The sequence below is a fragment of the Nestor notabilis genome, unplaced genomic scaffold, assembly GCF_000696875.1.
Source record: "Nestor notabilis isolate BGI_N333 unplaced genomic scaffold, ASM69687v1 scaffold23033, whole genome shotgun sequence".
NCBI classification, from domain to species: Eukaryota; Metazoa; Chordata; class Aves; order Psittaciformes; family Psittacidae; genus Nestor; species Nestor notabilis.
In genome coordinates this window covers 51,666-68,099 of record NW_009921821.1, presented here as the reverse complement: position 1 = coordinate 68,099, position 16,434 = coordinate 51,666, and the positions used below count along the sequence as shown (strand labels likewise).

General features: G+C 44.8%; 1 protein-coding gene across 1 annotated transcript; it reads left to right on the top strand.

Annotated features, from left to right (window-relative positions):
* Positions 1 to 1,757: 1,757 nt before the first annotated feature.
* Positions 1,758 to 15,602, top strand: FOXO3 (forkhead box O3; the record flags this gene model as incomplete). The annotated part of the gene is made up of 2 exons (XM_010011317.1): positions 1,758 to 3,192; positions 15,098 to 15,602. A coding segment is annotated over one exon (1,401 nt), but the record flags the coding sequence as incomplete, so codon positions are not given.
* Positions 15,603 to 16,434: the final 832 nt, after the last annotated feature.

Sequence of the window (16,434 nt, the reverse complement as noted above, 5' to 3'; positions counted from 1 at the left end):
AAACTTCTCTTGAGTATGCCTGCAAAGTCTGGTCTGCTGTTTTGTGCAAATTGTTTAAAACATAACAGTTGCTATTTTGAACCATGGTCCATATGATTTCTCTTTTCATTAAGTGATAATCACAACCGCGTCTGCTGTCTGCATGCGAGAAGAACTTCAGGCATGTTTTCCATTTCACAATCTGACAAAAACCACAACACTTAAGAAGGAGAAAAAAAGTCATTTTATACTGAAAAGAATTGTTTAAAAATGCTGGGCTGTATTACTTCATACATCAAGCGTGTCTCCAGTTTGCTTATGTCAAACATCCATTTATCCTAAGGATGCAAATGTCAAGATGCTTGTGAATAATTTGTTGATCGATTCATTCTTTGCCCATTTAACTCTGGAATTTTTTCAATGCTTTGTAAATGAAGGACACTTACTCTGGATGGTTTGGTTATGCTATGGTCCTGTGGACTTTGTGTTTTTAAAACATGCTGGTAGAACAAATGTGATTTTTCTTCTTTTCATATACGTACCTGGTAATTGCCAAAATTTAAGCAACAAGAACCCGTGTGACTTTTTAAACTTGAATGTCTTTAACCTGGAGGAATAGCATATCTGTTTTGTCAAAGGAATATGGGGGTAGCTCCAAAAATCTTCGGACTTGCACATGGAAGGGAAAAAAAAAGCCCCAAACCTGGAAGCATTCTCACTAACAAATACTACTTGCTTGTCCTTTCTTTGAGCCATATTTTAAGCCCAAGATCAGCAGGATGAGTGGAGTGGGATTTTCATGTCAGTTATTTTGGTTTAAATCTGGAGTCTTTTCACTAGGGTACCATGGGCTGATTTTCTCAGCCTCTGTTCTCATTCTGAGGTGATTGTCATCGTTGTGAGCCAAGGCAGGTTTTGGATGGTAGATGTTGCTGACTAGTGCAAGCAGGTAATAGGCAAGAGCAGGCAGCGCATGGGCCGCTTCAGAAGCATTGTATTTTGTAGCATCTTGTACAGTGGGGGGTATCCGATTGCGTACATCAGCTTTACACAACTCTGTATCTAGCAGCTTACAGGGACAGGGATATCGTTGTGTCCTGTGTCACATCTTGTTTTGAAGACTGCGAGGATAACATAGCAAGGGGACAGCTGGCCAGCTACTGCAGTACAGGCGTAATTCTGGTGCCTCTAATCAAGAGAGAAAGTACAGCTTAGTCATGCACAGAGTGCCTGTGGGAGAGGAGCAACAGCACTGGCAGTTTCCTCAAGAATTATTGTAACAAATACACAGCACATGCCCATGAAGAATTAAAAAGACATTTGCAAAGGCTGTGATGAGTGTGACTACCCCTCCAGTCAGACTTTTGCAGTGCCTTTGCAGTTTTTGTTTCAAGGAACTTATCACAAGATTGCTGATGGTATAGAGGTCTGTCCTGAGTCAAAAGTGAGGGAGAAACATCTAACTCCTTGCTGAGAGGAGTGGAGCTGTGTCACGCTCCTTTCCTTAGGATGCAGCTTTTGGGAGTGTAGACATGGGCATCAGGAATGCACAGCTAGTGCAAGCACGGGGCTTATTTACAGCAGCATGCTTGCATGCTGCAGTCACACTCCAGCCTTTCCATATTCACTACCCAAGAAACCTATGGTGATATCCAGGAGGGCCCAATGCTTTTATTCATGTTGCTGTTTTTATGTAATGTTGGTCTAATGATTGAGATTTGGGTAGTTAAAGAAGTGGAATGCTGGTCTTGACATTTTGTTTTGTTCCTTTCCTGCAGAATTCTATCCGGCACAACTTGTCACTCCACAGCCGATTCGTCAGGGTGCAGAATGAAGGCACCGGGAAAAGCTCTTGGTGGATGATCAATCCAGATGGTGGGAAGGGCGGCAAGGCACCCCGGAGACGCGCTGTGTCAATGGACAACAGCAACAAGTACACAAAGAGCAGAGGGCGAGCAGCTAAGAAAAAGGCAGCCCTGCAGACTGCCCAGGAGACGAGTGAGGACAGCCCTTCTCAGCTCTCCAAGTGGCCGGGGAGCCCCACCTCCCGCAGCAGTGACGAGCTGGATGCGTGGACAGATTTTCGCTCCCGTACAAATTCCAATGCCAGTACGATCAGTGGCCGCTTGTCACCAATTTTGGCAAGCACTGAACTAGATGATGTCCAAGATGATGATGCTCCGCTTTCTCCCATGCTGTACAGTAGTCCATCGAGCTTGTCCCCATCAGTAAACAAACCATGTACTGTGGAGTTGCCTAGGTTGACTGATATGGCTGGGACAATGAATCTGAATGATGGACTGACAGATAACCTCATGGATGATCTCTTAGACAATATAACACTCCCTCCCTCCCAGCAGTCACCCACAGGAGGGATGATGCAGAGAAGCTCCAGTTTTCCTTATGGTTCCAAAGGTTCAGGGCTGGGTTCCCCGTCAAGTAGTTTCAACAACTCCGTGTTCGGGCCGTCTTCCCTGAATTCCCTCCGCCAGTCGCCCATGCAGACCATTCAGGAGAACAAGCAGGCCACCTTCTCTTCCATTTCTCATTACAACAACCAGACGCTGCAGGATCTCCTCACCTCTGATGCACTTAGTCACAGCGATGTCATGATGACACAGTCTGACCCACTCATGTCACAAGCCAGCACAGCTGTGTCCGCCCAGAATTCCCGCAGGAATATAATGCTCCGCAACGACCCCATGATGTCGTTTGCCGCGCAGTCCAGCCAGGGCGGTCTGGTCAATCAGAGCCTCCCCCATCACCAGCACCAGTCCCACAACTCCTCTCTTAGTGGCAGCCGTGCCTTGTCCAGTTCCATCAGTAACATAGGCTTGAGTGATTCGAACAGCTTGGGATCCACCAAACAACAGCAGTCACCTGTCAATCAGTCTATGCAAACACTTTCTGACCCGCTCTCAGGCTCCTCTTTGTACTCCTCTAGCATGAACCTCCCAGTAATGGGACACGAGAAATTCCCAAGTGACTTGGACCTGGATATTTTCAATGGGAGCCTGGAGTGTGACATGGAGTCCATTATCCGCAGTGAACTCATGGATGCAGATGGGCTGGATTTTAACTTTGATTCCCTCATCTCAGCTCAGAACGTTGTCAGTCTGAATGTGGGGAACTTCACTGGTGCTAAACAGGCTTCATCACAGAGTTGGGTACCAGGCTGAAGGATCTTTGAGAACAGGGAAAATGGGCAAACAGGTCAGTGCCCTGTAGATGTGGTAAAATAATTGGTTCCTTACTTTTATTGGAGTTTGCACCAAACCCTTAACAATTAGTGCACACTAATAATATTAATTTGGTTTTTGATGGCTTGCTATGTGTTGGTATGCAACAGGAACAACCAAGAAACATTTGGAGGTGTGGAAGGAAACGATGCTAAGCTATAAAAGCTGTTCAGCTGCAGCACTGTCAGCACACATCTGATGCTTTGCGTCCTTCCTAATTTAGGCATGAGAAATGTTAATGACAAATCAGGCAAACCAAGGTGGAATATTTGTGGGTTTTAGGAATCACAGAGCTCCGACTCGTTGTCTTTGAAGTCACAACAGATGGATTCTTCTCTGCAGCTGATGCCACATGTAGCCAAGATGTGTTACATAGGGACAGGGCAGTCAGTGGAGCAATGTTAATGCAGGGGAGGAGAAAAAGTGTCTTTCCAAGATCAGTGCATGCACTGAGGACAGGGAATGTGGGACAGATCTGTACTGAATTAGAGTTGTAGTGCTGCTGTGGTACTGCTATGCTAGCACAACTGTTTGGGGTTTTTTTTGGGGTATTTCTTGAGGAAAATAACCCCCAAGCAGCCAGTAAATGGAGGAATTAAATAATGAAATAGCAAAGGTGGGATCCTGGTCCCAGAAATGTCGTGGGTTTAATGTTTTCAATACACTAAAATTGTTGGCTTATCCTCCCCAGGACTGGGGTGGGTATTGTTTTCACTTGGTCTCCACCAAGAGAATGCCTGTAGGTTTGGGTTCTGACGTTGGCACTTTTCAAATGTTAGTCTCTTCAGATTAATTTTTTCCAGATTCTTGTGTTTTTTTCTATTGCTTCTTTTCCACAGCTGGGGGCATTTGAACTTGTAAACATTGTTTCTGTCATCCTTTTGTGATTCTGCACTCTCCTGCCCATACTTCTGCCTGCTCACACGTACATATTCACTGACTCATAGGCTGGGTGCCACACAAAGTGTCCTTTCTCCTTTGTTTATTTGTTAGTATAAGGGAGTAGATTTCAAAATAGAGTAGGATAAAAGGTTAGCTATAAATTATGAAAGTGTTCTATTAACTTCAGAATAGTATGTAGAGTATCCCAGTGGTGAGGTTAAACAAGGTGTTCATTCACTTTGCAGCTTACTTCCAACTTTCTTATTTTCTAGATGAAGGATGGAAAGGAGTTGGTGTCGTTTGACTTTATGGTTCTTAATCTGTCCCTTTCATCTTTAATTGAGTTTTCATTCTTGTGTTTCACAGTTAGATATTCAAAGGGAAGCTTTGCAGTAGGTGAGCAGCAGTGGTGAACCTCCTGAATGTCGTCTTGTGTGTCTGGAGTACTCCAGGAGACGTGTGCTGTGATCTGCTGTCTGTGAGGGAGAACAGGACTGCTCAGGAGTCCTCCTCTCAGTCGTTGTGCAAAGCAGCACGCTCCAGTGGAGCGGTTGGTTTGTGCAGTCCTTTCTCTGTCAGTGGGAGGATTTCCTCTGGTTCTTTCACATCTCACTCAAAGCAAGAGTGTTTCAGTGCATGGTCAGGAGACAGGCTGTGGAGGTGAGCTGTAGAGGACATCATGTAGCCCTGACCCTGCATGAGATGGCAGCTTCGCAAGGCCAGGGCCATGGCTGAATTCTGGTATTCCTTTAGCTCCAGTGCTGGAGAGCTTAGGAAAGGGAGGAAAAAAAATAAAATAATTGACTCATGAACCAGGAATGAAGATTTGCAGAAGGTTACGTTTGCTGACCAGTTCTGTCTTCCTCCAGGTGCCTGAGCTGTTTGGATTTAAAAGCCCTTTTTGCATGAAGTAAAAGAAAAGGCTGTAGGAACTTTTATCACTGTGAGACTTCTAAGAATACAGTCTGACAGATGGGGCCTAAAAAATAGGTGTTATTGACAGCTTTGCTTGACACAGGCAAATAGGGCAGTCTTCTGCTTTCGTAGCTTTGTTTGCTGTGTATAGGCGGAAGTGGCTTGTTGGGAGACCTACCTGGGCTGTGCAGAGGAGGCAGTCCGCACCATACCACCTCCTCACCCCAGCCTTTGCCATTCACAGAAAGCATAGCCACCATGATTGTTTTCAGGCTGCTCCCTCTGAATAAAGGAGCTGACACATCTGTGTGAGCGAAGTCTCATTGCAAAGGACAGATTTATTAACAAGACAGCTCTCAATGGCGGATTACTGTCCAGTCATCTATGGAAGCCTCTTTTCCTCTTTCTGATAAGTGGACCGGCTGCTGAGGGGTGCCTCTGGTATCAGGTGCAAGTGCAGATGATTTCTGCTGAGCTGGTTCATCAGCACCCTCCCTTGTCTGCTAAGCAGCGCTGTTTGGGAGTTTGCCTCCATATGAGCATCTCGTATTTTGAGAGGGGCTCCTCACGTGACATTGGGTGCAGTCATTCTGAATTGCTTTCTCAGTTACTTCTTCGCTTCGCTGTAGCAACAGGGACCCCTGAATTAAAGTCTTCTTTTGGCAGTGTTCATGACCTCCATAATGAATCTTTACAGCCTTGAAGACAGGGGAACACTTTGAGCAGAACAGCCTGGTGCTTGCTCATGCTAAATCCGTTTCAGGAGGGCAGCCAGGTGTGTTTTGCAGGCAGGCAGAAGCAATTACAATGGATTATTGGTGCACGTGGGAACAGGGAGTGCTGTGTTTTCTGTGAAAAATAAGAGAAACTTTAGAGTCAGTTTTCAGGAAGAAAAGAAAGGAGCAAAACCATAGATATTTAGTTTATACATACTCTAAAGTATAGAGGGGGATTTACTTTGGAAGAAATTCAACTGCAGTTTCTTCACAGGGGAAGTAAGAAACCTGTGCAGAAAACACCACCGTTGTGGGTTTCATGGCCGTGCATGTTTGCTGCACATAAGCCTGTGCACGGTCCCTGGAGAGAGCCTTGCCTCTCCCACTGTGCTTGCCTTGCGCGCGTGAGGCTGCTCATGCCCAGCCTTTCAGAGGGTCCTCACTGAGGCATATAAATGAATTTAGGTTTGGCTTTTGGTTTTGTTTGGTTTTGGATTTTTTTTCTCTTAACAGAAGGAAAGGAGAAAATCAATATGCTCTTCTTTTGCTTTATTCAACAGCCATAATTTTCCCTTAAGCTGTCTGGGCCTCTATTCCTCTATCCCTACCTACTTCCCAAGAGCACTGGATATGCCCTTCACTTGCTCAGATAATCATCACCTTGTTTCTTCAGCTTGTTTATCAATAAAGATGTCACTATTCCATTGCCTGTCTCTAGAATACGTTTTATTATGAAATTAATGGGTCCTCTCTTAGCCTGGAGTTCCCCACAGCTCTGCACTTTGCTCCATGGTTCTTGTCAGCCAGCAAGTCCCGATGAAGAGTAGTCCCAAACAAATCATTATGGGAGACTTTTCTGGACATTCACTGCTTCAAGTTCAGAAGCTGGTGATCATCTGCCGCTTCAGCCTACATTTCTTCTGGTATCAGCCATCCAAAAAGTTGGTTTTACTTGGATTGTTTTAGTGATCCAGTTTACAGTAGTGCCACGCAGGCAGCGATGCTGCCAGGGCTTGGTTAGGAGGTGGAGGATGGCTCAGGGCAAGCAGGGCAGTAACTTCCTGAGCTGGTTTTGCTGTCTGAAAAACTCATCTAGCTGCATCTTCTGAAAGAGATTTCAATATGCCATTTAGCAGGATGCCTCTGGGCTCCGTAACAGAGCTGTGCTGGAGTCACATCGACCTGTTTGAAAATTGCAAGTAAACCACTTCACAGGTCAGTTAAAGTCACTCATTTCTCCCTAGCATCATCTTGGTCCTTCATCTTCTTACTGTACCAATAGAATGCACAAGCTACTGATAGCAGCGTCATATAATGTTTGCACAATTTGATGATTAACATCTCTCATAAAGCAAAATCCTAGGAAACGTAACAAAAGATCTGTTGGTATTTCATTACTTCATATCAGTTTGAACTACTTGCCAAATCGTTAATTGGTGTTCATCCTGTTCCTGAGTGAAATTCATACCCAAAGACACATGCATAGGTCTGAGGATGACTATTCACTACAACACCATCTTAAAAATTGAAATAGGTAGTAAAAGATCTCCATTTGTGTAGAATTTCACATCAGAGAGCTGTGGACAATATGCCATGAGGAAGATGATTTTTATTCTTTACCAGAAATCTTCTTTTCTGCTTATGAAAGCTGAAATGTGGAAACCAGAATTGGTGGACCTCTTGCCTGAGGATGCTGACTGCCTTAGTACCATAGCTGCGCTTCCTCCTCACTTATTTCAGCAGTGAAGTGTTAGGGGTTAGGCCTGGCAGGTTTCTTACAAGGAGCCAAGATGAGTTTGGCTGACTTTAAAATATCTAAAGGAAATTCAGGAGCAGGAAATTCTCCTGCTCCATTTCTAACAGATTAGTGGTTAAGGCGGTGGTGCCCTTCTAACATTTCAGTGTTGTCTCAGCCAGCCCAAGTTTTGAAAGGTGGTTTTGTGACTAGCTGAATGTCACACGTTCCAAGTTTAGTCTTTGAACAAAAATATCCATGTGGAAAATTTATTTCACTGGGAACAGGGATCCCATTAAATCCCAAGGAGTGCCTGCCCCAAGCAGGCTCCTCACTCCCTGGCCACACACCAGTGGCAGAGGGGCAAACTCTGTGCTTGTGGCTGCTGGGGAGGAGGAAAGGGAAAAGCTGAGCAAACACTCCTGGGGCTGCCCCCTATGTAGTCCCACCAGCCACAGTGCCCCTGGAAGCCCCATGCACACAGGGGCCAGTCCTAGACTTACAGGGATGCTGTGACTTCTGCTGTGCAAAGGCAGCAGGAGCTGACAACAAACACAATGAATTGCTTATTCCTTCTGTGAGTAGGGCTTTTTGGGTTTGGTGGCTTTTTAAATCTGGGTTTATGTTTTGGGCCTTTATTAACCCGGGAAAAGGTCTGTGAAAACCAGGATTGCCTCTGCAGGCTAATGTTGTGAGTGTACAGCAACTGGAGCCAGGACAGTGGTCTGATCTTGCGGTTTGGGTGTTCTTTTAGTGGTGTTTTATATAGATATATTTTTTAGTACCTCATGCTTTGTCATGTGATTCAGCAGCAATAATTAGGCAGAAACTTGCTGTCCCTGCAGATGCCAAGATTACAGGATGACATACTCTCACCAGATGACAGCACAAACTGATATTTTTAGAACAGCCCACATCAACTGGTCTCCTCAGTGCTTTCCTCCCTGGATCAGCAGCACACAGGTTTTATTACAGAATGAGTCTTCATAAATCATCTTTTTCATGTGAATGAGCCGTAATGATTGTTTAGAGCTGCAGATCAGTGTTGGTCCCCAGACATGCTGTTGCCTGATAGCTGGGATGGTTACAGGTGGTTTTTCATTTTTCTTTTCTTCTTGTGAGCCAGACTTTAAATAGCCCCCCTAAAACCATATTTGCTTGAAGAAGTGAGTAATAAGAGATCCTTTTTAGACACATAGCGTCACGCAGCTGAGGTTGAGATCTTTTTCGTAACAATTCAGCACACAGCTGAGGTGACGAACTGACAGCTGGTGAGGTTTAAGTCTTGTGTTGATGACAGCCAAAAAAGCACAGGTGTAGCGCAGGCAGCAGGAGTGCACGTAGTTGAATAGTATTGTACATAAATAGCGAGTCTTTGTCTCCTGGCTTTGGGAGGGAGGATGAAGGAAGGATACTCATGCAATGCCACTCTGGGCTCCTGGTGCCGCTGGTGGAGAGTGTCAAGCAGGATGCTCCCATCAGCACTGTCCCTGATCGAGTCCCACATGGTGTGTGGGGACACTGTCACCATTAAATCAGGTACCTGCAGCTGGGTAGTGGGAACACTCCACTCAGTCCAGTCTATGGGGGCTATTTAATCAGCTTTTCCACTCAGATTACTGCGCAGGGTGGCAGTTGTTGGAGGCTGGCGGAGCAGACATCTGCTGAGCAGTAATCAGGTGGACATGCAGCTCAGCTGACAGAGGCCGCTGTGTAGCTGTGGTTGTCTGCCATTACTCCAGGAAAAAAGCCACTTTTCCCAGACTATGCCATGGAGAATGGCTTGCATTTATGGACATCTACAGCTGAGCTGAATATCTTGCCTGTTGTTTTTCCCTTGTACTGTCTGCTGCTTCTGGCTTTCATAGGTAATTTATTTCATACAAATGTAGAGAAAATCTGAGTTTGAGGAAGGACCTTCCCTCCCTTGCCTTTTCTACCACTTGTAAGTCCTAATAGAGGATGTCCTGCCTTGTATCAAAATGGTGGAAGTCCTTTTGTCTGAGCTGTGTGAGCATTATTGTCATGTCATTTTCAACTTGCTGCAGAGGAAAATGAGAAGACTCCATAGCAGGGAGAATGTTTGTAAATTTTCAAAATAGGCTTGGTATGTGGCAGAGAAAATGAAACTCTCTATGAGGACATTCAGAATAAAGAGTGCATAGCACGTTTCCATAGCACTATAAGCCCATAATACAGGATGTTTCTAGCCATGCTGGTACCTCTTCCTCTAGAAGCAGCTCTTATTCTTCAGATTCAAAAGCAAAATATTTCTCTGGTCTTGGCACAGGTGCAGTAGTTACCCATCCTTTTCTGATCCACAGTAGAGGTCTCCTTCCTAGTGCTCCAGAGTGCCTAAAGAAAGCACCATTATTCCAGCCCATGTACTTTACCCGTAACAGAAGATGTATTTTGCAAGCATTTTTGGCCTTCTTCCTCTAGTCCAGCAGCATCCTGCCTATGAAGTGCTATGTTGAGTACCCAGGCTGATGTCTGTCAATGGCAGTGTCACCAGTAACTGGCAGGATTTCCATCCCACTCCTCAAGCCCATGAACAAAAGGCAGAGGATAAAATTTACAATCAGGATGTCAAGTAGGAAGCCTGGAGACCTTGTAGAGAGATGCTGTTCTGTATCTAGCCTCTATTGGCCAGGGCAGAGCACTGAACCCAGCCAGACGTGACAGAACTGGGTATCAGCAGTGCTTGTGCTGGAAAGCCAGCATAACTGCACACTGACATGTCTGTAGGTATAAACACAGGTCTGTCAGCACATGGTCTTCTTGTATGGACAACAACAAAGTGATATATAGTAGAGTCTGCATGTGTCTGCTCCTCTTGCAAGGAAGTGCAGAATTTCCTATGAATTTGGTTGTTTAGTATCGTGGTTGGTCCTGATACATGACAGAACCCCAATCTACTTTTCCTTTCAAGTGTGTTAGCGTGGATAGACCACTTCCTGGGTGTCTCCTTTTCATGTGTACAATGGGTAAGAGGAATCTTACTCACCATTGACGGTAAAATGAGCTGCCCAGAGGAGTGGTGGATGCTCCCTTGCTGGGAATGTTCCAGACTTGACTTGACAGAGCCCTGAACAACCTAACATAAGGCTCTGCCTTCAGATGATGCCGAGTCCCGTCCAGCCTGGACTTTTCTGTGATTCTGTAGACAAGTGGGATATCACACATATCAATAGTTGTGGCACCTCACTACAGTTCCGGGCAAGCCTTTTGTCTGAGGGAGCTGCTACAGGGTGAGAGAATGATCTGCTGTCTTCAGTTACATTTACTGCCAAAATACTTGATTGTCTGCTGTGGTTTGCAGTGCTACTTGGAGTGGAAGAACAGCAGCAGGCAAAGAGACACTTTTGTGCTTTATGTGCCTGCACAAGTACCAGCACAGCAACTTTTTAGCTCTCATAATTTTTAGTTCTGTGCCAGCGTTCTTCCTCTTTCCGTCCTTCTCCCTCACTCTTTGCCCCCAATTCTGAGATTCAAAGGATCTATTTTTATAAGTAGAACTTAAAAAGTGAAGTTGCAACATGCCTGAAAGTTCATGAAAACACATTAAGTTGCCAGCTCTTTTTTCCCCTTTGGGCTTCTCACCGTCACCTCAGTGTTGTCTCTCAGAACAGAGCTGTCCTAGTGCAGCGTACACTAAGCCTGTAGGGTGTCACTGTGGCACACCTGCCATGGCATCAGGGTTCCTAATTTTTATTCTGCTTGAACAAAAAATCTCATGCTGGAATTTGTCAGTATAGGGTGATTAGCCACAGCAGTTATCTTCCTTACTTGTTTCTAAATAAATACTGTGTATTCTTCTTTAGCTGGGAAACCTCAGGCAGAATATTAACTTGTAACCCCACATAATCAAGTCTTGCTTTTTGAGCCTACCCCCCTTTTTGAGTAGAAGTTGTACTGCTGGTGGCAATGACAACTGAAGGGGCAGAGGCAACAGGATGAATACACACCTGTCACGGAAGAACGCAAGTTTCCTTCCAAATCCGAAGTCTCTGGACAATAAAAGCACTTACCTGGAATTGCCTCTGCCTGGGGAGTTGCTGCAGAGTGATACCTGGGGAAAACACTTGTTTTACAGACCTCCAAGTGGTGATACTTTTCAAGAGGCAGTCCACTGATCAAGAAGCCTTCCAGCCAAATCAGGAGGTCCTTGGTAGGCTGCTGTAGAGAGGAGTTGTGTGGTTTTTCATATCATAATTACATAAAAGAGCACAGAAAACTGTATGTGCTGATTGTTATGTTAGCTTACTACTAAAGTTGCCAGCAGTACACATTATCTGTGCTTTGCTCTGGGGAGCATCGATGCATCACCTTTCTATTCTGAAGAAATTTCCAGTGCTGCGTAATTGGCACCATTGGGAATCAAAAGGAGAAAGCAACACATGGAAGATGATCCTTCAGAGCTGGTCTGATGGTGCATGAGCTGGCATGAGGCTTGGGAGACAGCTATCCAGTTAAGTGGTCTAATGATTTGAGACAGAGGTGAGGAAATGTTGCTGCTGGAGGGAAATCACAACACCTTGGCCATAGAGTAAAGCAAAAGTAGCATTTGTAACTGGTCAGAAGCACAGTAGAGGATGGGAAAGCAGAGAAAAGGGCAGAAGAGGCATTTTATCTCCCACATAATTGCTTGCAAGCTGAAGCCCCAGCGTCTGTGGGACATGAGAAAGCAGAAGTTCATCTTCACCTCTAACTAGCCTTCACTATCTTCAGAAGAAAGTCTTAAGAAAAGGAAGTCTCTAAGAAAGTATGTAATTCCTCCTTCCTTTCTACTCTCTAATGATTGAAGGTGGTCTTCAGGTTTGGCAGAGGAGCTTTTCAAGGGAGAATTGAATTTTCAGGGTGTGGCTTAAGAAGTACAGGCAGATATTTTCCAGTAGTGCCCTTTTTTGGGCAGCCTGAGAAATAAGAAACCATGCCACATGTAGGTGGGAGCTCTACACCTTTGCTGTGGCAAGTTGGCAAACACTGCTCTAACCTACTAGCCCTGCTAGACTTCACCCTTCTTTTATCCTTCCTTACCCTCTGTTCTGTTGTTTGGTGGTTTTTTTTCATTGCTCCCTGTGCTCATACCTCTGCTGCTCTTATGCCCCAAAACAGGACACGATGGTACAGACCAAGAAAAAGGATAAAGTGGGGACTGGAGTACTTTGCCTGGAGACCAGCATGTTGCCCTTAGAGGACAGCGTTGTCCTGGCTTACCCATCTACCTCTGCAAATTCAGGGAGACACTCCAGAGGACAAGCTTGGCTCGGGATGCAGCTGGAGATACTTTGGGACAGGGAGAGAGGAGCACTGGGGAGTTTTGCTTGAGGACCACAGATAAATGGAGATGTAACTGGAGTGGCTGCTTCCCTGCCTGATGTAGTTTTCATCACTATGAGCAGCAGGCCACTAACTCAGGGTTAACAGGCTTTTTGCAGAGAGTTGAAAAGCGAGAGTGGGTCTATTGTGGACTTTAATGGGGTAATTTGGAGGCAGGCAGGTTAAGACTTTGGTCTACTTCTTTTCATTTTTTAAAGCATTTGCAAAGTCCACGTAAAAAGAGCTGTGAACTTGGAGCTGGGTTTGGTTCTGCTATGAGGAAATTTCACCTTAGCTGTGTGCCTGTCTCCTAAACGTTGCACTGTCTGCAGGATGGGTGTCCTCAGGAAAAAATAAGGGGCAGTGCTACTCCCACAAATGGTGCCCATCATCATCCATCCTCCAGCTTTTTCTCTTATCACTTTGGTTCATAGTGTATTTTACGTACATTTTTAGTTTAAACATTGCACACTACTCTGATACTTCATTGGGAGTTTCTATATTCATTTACTTTAAACTAATGACTGCATTCAAAGTCAGCAGGACTCCTCACACGTGCTGAAGTTAAACCTGTGCTCAGCAAAACTGGCGGCTGCATGAAAGCAAGACAGCTTGTGAGGCTTCGGCATGCGGGAAGTGAGCCTTGTCTTCATTCGGATGAGGTTGCACTTTGGGAAGTCCCATTCCCCTGGTGCAAAGGCTTTAAGGAGAAGTAGAGGAAAGGGCATGCGCTCATTTGAGCTGCGTACAATCTGCTAACCAGGTTTTACTGGGGGCTACCAGGCCTGTCTGAGTGGGTGTCTTCTGCTGACCTTGTTATGGCCATCAGGACACACCAAATGGAGCCGTTGCCAGGCAGTCACATTAACGAATGGCTAGTGTTAATTTGCCCTTTGAAAATGAAGAAATCAATATGTTGATCCAGGCGGAAATCCCTTTATTCACAGAACAGTCTACCCCAAACCCTTCCACATAATTAAGGCTAAAGCCAAATTTTGTTTGGGTGAAACATGCAATCTGTCTGCTTCCTAAGCTCTGCTGAATGAAGTTCTCCCCTAATGGCACAGGGAGCAGCTGTCATACTGTTGCTCTAATAACCATGAGACAAAATGATTAAATTTCCATCAATCATTTAGCGTTATCAGAATAGGTCTCTTTAATAAAATGTTATCATAGTATCCGTGCCTGGCACCTTCGAATGGAGGGGGTTAGTGATACAGTGTCATCTTGTGACAGCCTTTAAGTGATCTCCCTTGCAGGAGATGCTGGTCCAGATTAATCCAGCAGTTCTGCTAAATCCACCATTTTTCATGAGGGTGCCTGATACCAGGATCTTGTGAGAGTAAAGGACATTCCCATAATCAACTCAAATGGCTTTTTGGTTTCAGCAAAACTCCACTTGCTCTTGCACTGCATAAAGAACTCACCAATCATACATCTTGGGGGAAAATCCTCAACGAGTAGTAGGTGATATGGGGGACTAAGCCCACACCAATGGCTTTCAGAAGCCATTTCAGAGCCAGAGTTACATGCCCAGCAATGCAGATGGCTACCACGAGGAGTTTCTGAAGAAGTGAAAGGATTTTGTGGGAATGTTTAAATGTACATATGTTCTAAAACCCTTCTTGGTGCCTGCCTTCATCTTTAAGCCCCTGAGTACCTTTAAAAACCTGTTCTCTTGGCTCCCTCCATTGAAATGTCCATTTGTTTTCAGTGTTTTACCATCTTACCGTGTCACTTTTTAGTCATCTCCATGCTGCATCCAAGGTGTCTTTCCCTCTGCCTCAAAGTTTCATGGCTACAGAACAAGCTGGACCCTAACCCTGTTTTTAAAGCTGGGTGTACCCTGTTTGTTGATGGTGTGCTGTATGAGCAGGAAAATGGAGAACTCCGAAGTCTGAACCGAAATCCGCAGCTCCTCGCTACTTCTCTTGAGCAGCCTCCTTCCGCTGTCCTTCAAGCATGGTGGTTGATGTCAAAGGCTGGCAGAAGTTTTGTCCAGTCTTTTGGAGATGCTGTGAAAGGGTGATCTGGAGAGAGGGTTCCCTTTCATGCTTGGGAGCAGCTAAGCCAACAAAGCAACACGCTCAAACCTTGGCAAGGGAGAAGCATCTTCAGGCAGAGTCACAGTGCAAATCGTTTCTTACTATAAGTTTGAATCTTCTGGGTGCAAACAAATCAAAATTGCTTGTCAGGGTAAACTGTTGTTGGGTTTGGAGGTTTGCCTGGTTGACTTTTTGTTCTGTTTTTTTGTTCCTACATGCAGCAGTCTCACTTGTCTTTTCTTTTTTCTTCTTCTTCCTCTCCAGGCCCTCAAACTGACACGAGATGTAGAAAGAGAACCCTTTGCCAAATCTGCTGTCAGCAAGTGGACAGTGATACTGTTTACAGCTTATGACCTTTGTGAACCCTGCGTTATTTTCCTAATGAAGCAGACTGTTAATAGCCCCTTATTGGAGTGAAGATCCTCTTTTTTTTTCCTTTTTTTTTTCTTTTCTCTTTTTTTTTTTTTTTGAGAATTGTACTAATTCTGAAGTATGCAAAATCTTCCTTTTCTGGGATGGCCAAGCACCTGCTGTGGAGACAAATGTTCAGCACCATCCTGTTGAGAACACACTGTGTAGCCTTTACAGTAGTTACTTGTCAATGAGTATGTGGTGTTTCAATATATTAATGGTTTATGGGATGTTTTAAGTTGGCTTTTCTTTTTGGAGGTTTTTGCTGTCTGCCCACCCTCCTCTCGACAACCTCCAGTTTGATTTCCTTAGATTTTTGATAATTTTTGCTTTCTCTCCCTGGGAAATCTGAAGTACTGCATACATGCAAGGAAATCGTCATAACCCAACATTGCTCAGACGTCAGGGGCTGCTGAATATACAGCATTAGTTATACCCATCACCTGGCTGAATTCCAGAGAGAGGTGATGTATGTGGTCTGTTTGTTTGTTGGGTTGTTTCTTTCTTATTCTTCCCTTAAGTTTGATGGTACACCCCTGTTTTCCATAAGTGTCAAACCAGGGTTGATTGCAAAACAAGGGAAGCCGGCAAGTTTGCCTCTAGGCTCGTGAGGACGGACCAACAGCGGGTGCCATTGCCTGCACGTGCATGGAGGCAAAGCCTGCTGGAGCAGGCTCCTCTCCTGCCTTATGTTAGCAAGGTTGCCCCTACTGCTGCAGCAGGCTGGTAAGGAGTTACAAGCTGAGCTGCCAGACAAATTGAACATAGCCACCTCTAAAATGTGTTTGGGAAAGCAAAAATTAAAGGAAGTAATGCCACTTTGCAGAAAAGCTAAGGTTAGAGGCTGGGCATCGGCAGGGGACTTGCAGTGGCAGTGCCAGGAGTTGAGGCACAGGTCGTTGAAGGGTGTGTTACTACATCAATGATCCTTTTGTTTGTTTATTTTGGACATATCCTTGATTATTTTTTCCTTCTTATTACGTATAATTTGTTGTGGCAAGAGAAGCAGAAGGAGGAATGACAAGGTGACAGTATCATACAAATGGCTTTTCATGTGAGCATAGATTGTAACAGGATAAATGACACTGAAAGACAAGGCAGTTTTATATATTTTGCTTCTAAGATTTTCTTTTGTAAAATGAATAATAATAATAATGAATAAAAGGTATGGTGCTGTATAGATCCTCTCT